At 58.8% G+C, this 6,527-nt stretch overlaps 1 protein-coding gene across 1 annotated transcript in view; it reads right to left on the bottom strand.

The window, feature by feature from the left end:
• Positions 1 to 211: 211 nt before the first annotated feature.
• Positions 212 to 6,527, bottom strand: part of LAIR1 (leukocyte associated immunoglobulin like receptor 1) — a 9,418-nt gene continuing 3,102 nt past the window's right edge. The window contains exons 3-9 of the mRNA XM_040253780.1: positions 5,229 to 5,546; positions 4,621 to 4,670; positions 3,397 to 3,535; positions 3,259 to 3,301; positions 3,137 to 3,174; positions 2,893 to 2,984; positions 212 to 2,489 (exon numbers count right to left, since the gene is read on the bottom strand). Of these exons, the coding sequence (XP_040109714.1) occupies positions 2,343 to 2,489; positions 2,893 to 2,984; positions 3,137 to 3,174; positions 3,259 to 3,301; positions 3,397 to 3,535; positions 4,621 to 4,670; positions 5,229 to 5,546 (827 nt within the window). The 3' untranslated portion in view covers positions 212 to 2,342. The remainder of the gene's footprint in view (positions 2,490 to 2,892; positions 2,985 to 3,136; positions 3,175 to 3,258; positions 3,302 to 3,396; positions 3,536 to 4,620; positions 4,671 to 5,228; positions 5,547 to 6,527) is intronic.

Here is a 6,527-nt window from a genome sequence, read left to right as displayed (position 1 = left end):
TTACAGAAACCTGACACAGGACTACTACAAGACGTACAGGGAGCTCCACGCTCAGTGTGTGCCGCCAAGGTCACCCAGGGCATCCGCATCCACCAGCAGAATGACCAACAGAGAGGTCGCCCAGGGCATCCGCACCCACCAGCAGAATGACCAACAGAGAGGTTGCCCAGGGCATCCGCACCCACCAGCAGAATGACCAACAGAGAGGTCGCCCAGGGCATCCGCACCCACCAGCAGCATGACCAACAGAGAGGATCTTGTGAGGGAGGGTTTGGGCCCAGGCCTGGAAGCAGCTCCGTGCACCCTGCTCACTGTGAACGTCATCCCAGGACACACATAACTGCAAGGAGGCTGGGAGACCATCTCGCTGGCCGCCCAGGAAGGGAGGACACGGTGCTGTGGGCAGCCACAGGCCTGTCACACAGGGGCCACCTGTCCCTATGGGCACCTGGGGTCACACGGTGGGGGTGTTTCTGGTCTCCACCACTTCCTACCCGACCTCCTCTTACACAGAGGTTCTAGGACACAGGAAATAGACTCAAGAATTCATTATTTCACCAGCTAGTGGAAACAGAAGGAAACAGCCCTGCAAGGAGATGCGTAGAATTCAGAGTGAGGCATTCAAGCCCAGAGGAGCCCACGAATGGAGGTGGTGCTGCAGATGGACACCCACTCAGGTAGACAGGAACCAGCTGCTGTGTTACCTTAGGCACAAAAAGGGTCTTTGCAGGTGTGACTGAGTTAAGGCTCTTGTGAAGGGGAGATGACCTTGGATATTCTAGGTGGCCCCAGTGTAATCACCAGGATTCTTACAAGAGAGAAGCAGGCGGGTCAGAGAGTGAGGAGATGAGACGTGACCGCAGAAGCAAGGAGTCCTACTCAGAGGGAGGGTCCGAAGGTGGAGGAAGGGGCCACGAGCCAAGGAGTGCGGATGGCCCCCAGACGCCGCACAAGGTGAAGGCAGGATCCGAAGGTGGAGGAAGGGGCCACGAGCCAGGGAGTGCGGATGGCCCCCAGACGCCGCACAAGGTGAAGGCACGGAGCCTCCCGTGGAGCCTCCAGAAGGAACACAGCCCTGCCCACCCCGGGTTTCAGCCCCGGGTAACTGATCTGACTCCTGGCTTCCTGGACTGTGGGGAAATAAGCTGCGCTGTTTGGTGCTGCTATGTGGGTGGTGATTTGTTACAGCAGCAGGTATACGCTTGTTGGGATGAATGGCCTCCAAGCCCAAATCTGATGTGCATTAGCCCGGTGAGGGGTGAAGGTCAGGTCAAGGACAGTGTCCTACAGCTGCTGGGCCTCTCGTGTCTGGGGAATGCATGGCGTCCAGTGGGGACGAACTGGAGTGGGGTGGGAGACGGGGGCCTGCCGGTTCCTAGGGGTGGACCTAAAGCCCGAGGGGCCCTCCCTGTGCAGTCTTGGCCTCACCAACTCCCTCGGCCAGGCCACCGTGCCCACACGTGTGGGTGTCTGCATGCGTGTATGTGTGTGTACAGTGTGTGCATGTGTGTAAGTCTGTCTGTGTGTGCGTGCCTTCATGGACCTGTGCATGCGGGGGATGGGAGCTGTATGCAGGTGGGGCAGCTCTGTGCCTTCACCCAGACACAAGTCCCCTCAGACACACTCTTGGGTCAGAAAACACTGATTGTCTTGTTTTTGTCTTGTTTCCCTCACTGTTTTGGGGGACGGTGGAGCAGAGACTGGGACCTAGAACCTGTGTACCCAGCGCCACACGCGGGGCTGATGCTCTTGGACCTGTGAGAACACTGACTGATGACCAAGGTGGAGTGTGATTCAGAAAACTGGGTGTCAGCTATGAGCTCCATGAGTGCAGCCCAGATTCAAGATCACCACCCACACTCTAGGAAGGTTTGCAGAGTCAGCTCAGAAGACAAAATGGTTCTCCAGGGGCAGTGGAAGATTCACAGGACACGTCAGGAATCCACTGGGCAACTGTAAGAACATAGCTGCATCTCTGGAAACAGCCAAACACCGTAGCTGGGTCTCTTGAAACAGCCAAGTGCCAAAGCTGGGTCTCTAGAAACAGCCAAGAACTAGAGCTGGGTCTCTGGAAACAGCCAACAGACACCATAGCTGGGTCTCTTGAAACAGGTGCTACACCTTCTCTCCAAGGAGCTAGTTGGTTGTGGGAGGGATCACACAGTTAATGAATCTCCTAGAAGGTAATATGGGGTCTCAGGACTTCAGCTCTTGACTGCAGGGGGATCGACTAGATGTCTTTCCAGAAAGGAATGATTCCACAGGGAAACCCAGCGTCCACTTCGGGCTTTTGCAAGTGTGACTTCCTGCATCTTTAGTGCAGAGGCCAGGTGGGCATGCGGTCAATGTCTGGCAATGGTTGCATACGTGCTGGACTCGGCCAGGGGCTCTGAGGACGGCGGGGACACAGCTCTGGCCAATCTCTGGGTGAGGAACTTGTGGTTCAGCCGGGCATAGGTCACCTCCTGGGGGCCTCCTGCAGCAGGGATCTGAGGATAAAGGCACAGGGTGAGTTTGGGTGGCAGAGTGAGGGCATGCCACCTCCACAGTGAGGACACAGAAGACATTGTGGCTTCTGTCCCTCTCTCTTGGGGTCCCTCCCTCTGGGGGAGTCTGACCACCATGAAAAGCCCGTGTGGTGAGGATGTGAGATCCTGCCTGCTGCCAGGGGACTGAGCATCATAGCAGTGGATCTTCCAGCCCCGGTCGAGCCTCTGATGAGTGCAGCCCTGCTCAGCATCTTGATGGCAACCTCAGAACAGACCATGAGCCAGAACTACCCAGCCAATCCGATTCCAAGTTCCTGGCCCAAGAAACTGGGATGATTCTGTTAAGCTGCTAAATTGCAGGGGCTTTGGTTCAAAGCATTAGCTGACGAATGCAAACACTTACCGAGGCGCCCACTCCATCCATGTCAGGAAATCTGTCAATGCTGGCCACATCTGAATGGGAGGAGGACCAGGGCTCAGTTCTCTGAGGGGGAGCTTAGGAGACAAACATGCCTGACCTCACAGCTTCATATTTCGTCTCCACTCCACCTGGAACGTCCTGGAATGCTTCACTCCCATGTTGCTTCCCTGAAGTGTGGCTGAACCCCTGCTTCCCCTCCCAGACCTGTCCCCCCTCCTGTCTTTACCTGGGGTCCCGTCTAGGACATCCACAGCTGGGCTGAGCCTGAGGAGAAAGAACATGTGAGCCCTGAGGGCTGCCTGGGGGCAGAGGAGGGGCAGGCTGGGAGGTCATCCCCAAGGTCCTCACCTCCCCTGGCGTCTCTGTTCCTCGTCTTTGCTTCTGGGAGGCCCTGAAGAGAGTCAGATGTGAATTAAGAAAAGAAGGCCTCTTTCTAGCACCCCCCAACGGTCTGCCCGGTCATCCCACACTGTCCCTGAGACCTACCTCGTTTTCTCTGGAGCCGACGATGGAGGAGGAGAAGGACCAGGAGGGAGAGACAAAGGAGAAAGGCCACAGAAACCCCGATGAGAATATAAACCTGCTCTGTCGACAGACCTGTGGGAGCTGGGAGGGTGGAATCAGATTATCAGCAGTATGCCCTTATGGAGCAACTGCTGCATACCGTCCCCCCTACACACACACACACATGCTGGGTGCTTATGGTGTTCACACTCAGATATAAAGAAAGCTCTCACATGCACACCAGTCCTGTGGCTTGGGGCTTGCTCTCCTCCGCTTTACAAAGCAGAGTCTGAGCGCTGAAGCCCTGGGTCCACAGCACATTGGCAGAGCTGGAATAATACCAACACCAAAGCCCTTTCTCTCCCTCTTTCCCCAAAGAGCACACTCCACGAGGAGGGAAGAAAATATTTCCTTGTATGAACAAGATCAACGCTTCTCCAGGCTCAGGCAGTGCTGCAGGGTCGGTGCATTTATTCCTGGTTTTGTACACGAGCAACGAGGAAAGCGGAAGGATTGGGTGATTTGATTTGCTCTGGGGCACAGAGCTGGGGAGGGTGGGACTGGATCCAGGCAGTCTCCATGATGGGGTCTTCTCTGCATGTGAGTCTCCTCAGCATGAAATAGGAGTGGGGAGCGAGATGGAAGGGGGCTGAGCTGGACTCCTCCCCCTGGCGGGTTCAGGGCCTTCCGAGAGGGCAGGCCTGCTTTCCAGGCTGCTCAGGCGTAACCATCAGCTGTCCCTTCCCTTTGGCTCCCCAGCCCCGTCCGCCTCTCAGCGCGGAGCCGGGCCCCGCCGTGGACCCTGACCGCAAGGGGGCGGTGCGGAGCGGCTGCCAAACCCCTGAGTCTGGGGTCCCGTCTGGCTGCCCTGAGCTGGTTCCTCCCTTCCAATCCCTGTCCCTTTGGACAAGAACCTGTAAGCTCCTTTCTGCATAGGAAAAGGGGCGGAGGCTCTGAGAAGGTCCAGGAAGTGCCGCCCACAATGGGCCGTCCTGGCATTACTGCCATCAGGCGCCCGGTGCAGGGTCATCTATCCAGGTGGGTGCTGTTCCCGGGATCCTTATGAGTGTCAGAGACACCCCCCTGCCCTGAGCCTGCCAGCCCCGTGCTGCGCTCTCACAGTCCCTGAGCCAAGACCGGGAGAGGGCTGTGCCCTGATCCCAGCACAGAGCCCCTCCGCCCCGACACCCCTCCAGGCGGGGGTCAGCCGAGGAGCAGCACTGAGTGGCGGGGGGAGCTGACGCCTCCAGGGGGTCCTGAGATGGTGGGGGGGGAGCAGGTGAAGGACTGGTGCTGTGTGGGGGCTGCCCAGGGTCTGTCCCACTCAGCCTGGCGCCTCTCCATCCTCAGCATCCGACCGCGGGCCATGCACAGCCTTCACTCAACCCCGGACAACACCGAGATTCCTGAGCAAAGGGGGCTGGGGCCAGACAAGGCGGAGCCCCCTGCTCCATCATGCTGGGGTCATATCAGCACCTCCCAGAGCTGTGCCCCACATCACTGCCCAGACTCTTCACGGTGACCTCCTCTGGGGGTGGGGGGTCAGAGTGTGCTGGACGGACCCTGACTCCAGGACACCCTGGGGGCTGACCACAGCAGGACAGGGATGGCCTCCCCCCAGAGGTGCCCTGAAGCACCATCCAGCCCTGGTCAGGGGTCCCCTGGACCTTGTGACTTGCCTGGTGAGACCAGGCTCAGGGAGCTGAGCCAGGCATGGAGGCAGGGGAGGCGTGGGCAGAGGGGACAGAAGCAGAGGGCTCCGGGGGCGGGGGTGGGGGCCAGTGGGCAGAGGGCACAGCGGGGCCCAGGCACACCTGCAGGCAGGGCAGAGACGGCCTCCGTGGTCCCCTCCAGGCTCAGGGCCTCGCTGAGCGCCGACCAGGTGGACTCTGTTTGATAGATGCAGCGATAAGGCCCGACGGCGTCTTCACGCAGAGCGGTGATGTGGAATCTGGCCTCGGTCTCCTGTTCACCTCGGGACGTGATACGCACGTCCTCATAGTGCTTCCTGTTACCCTTCTCCAGGCGGAAGCTCATAACCCCGGCAGGGCCCCGGCACACGATGCTCACCGGCCGCCCCCAGGGCACCACAGAGCCCGGCTCAGCTGAGATGGAGGGTCTGGGCAGGGTCCCTAGGAGGGGAGAGCAGGGCCCCAGGGTCTGTCCTGAGGAGACCAGCACACGACGCAGTTCTCTCATCTTAGTGGAGAATCACCACACCACACAACCCACTCATCTTAGTGGAGAACACCACACCACACAATTCTCTCAGAGGAGACCACCACACAGCGCAATTCACTCTCTCGCTTCTTTTTCTTGTTGGAAACTTGCAACGTTGTACAGCCCTGGCCCCATCCAGTTTGGGACGCCTCCATCGCCCCCGCAGTGGACAGCCCCACCCCCCGCCCGTCCCAGGGGCAGCTGAATCCCCGCCGCTGCGGCTAGCCTCCCCACTGACGTAAGGACCCTGAGGCTCGGTCACAGCTTGCTCAGGATGACACGGAGGTGACAGAGAAGCCGGGGGCGGCTCCCTCCCTGCCCACGGCCACTCCAGAGAGAGGGGCAGGGGAACACAGAGGGGATGCCCGGGTCGTTCCTGGGACGAGGAAAGCAGGGCTCTGAGTTGGGGGGAGTGACCTGCACTGGGTCTGAAGGGAAGGGCCGCTGCCTGTGCTGGGAGAGATTGTGTGTCGGGGGTAGGTGTATGTGCAGGTGTGTGTGTGTGGGGGGGTGTATATATGTGTGTGCATATGTGGGTGTGTGTGGGTGTATGTGTGTGTGTGCAGGTACATATGTGTGTGGGTGTGTGTGGGGAGTGTGTATGTGTGGAGGGGTGTGTATGGGTATGCGTGTGTGTGTGTGTGCAGGTATATATGTGTGGGTGTTTGTGGGGGGTGTATGTGTGTGTGGGTGTGTATGGGTGTGTCTGTGTGTGCAGGTACATATGTGTGTGGGTGTGTGGGGCTGTGGGGATGTGTGTGGGGATGTGTATGGGTGTGTGTGTGTGTGCGTGCAGGTATATATGGGTGTGGGTGTGTGGGGGTATGTGTACATGTGTGGGGGTATGTATATGTGTGTATGTGCAGGTATATATGTGTGTGCGTGTGTGGGGG

This window comes from Oryx dammah, unplaced genomic scaffold, assembly GCF_014754425.2.
Source record: "Oryx dammah isolate SB20612 unplaced genomic scaffold, SCBI_Odam_1.1 HiC_scaffold_13, whole genome shotgun sequence".
NCBI classification, from domain to species: Eukaryota; Metazoa; Chordata; class Mammalia; order Artiodactyla; family Bovidae; genus Oryx; species Oryx dammah.
This window is presented reverse-complemented; position numbering and strand designations above follow the sequence as displayed.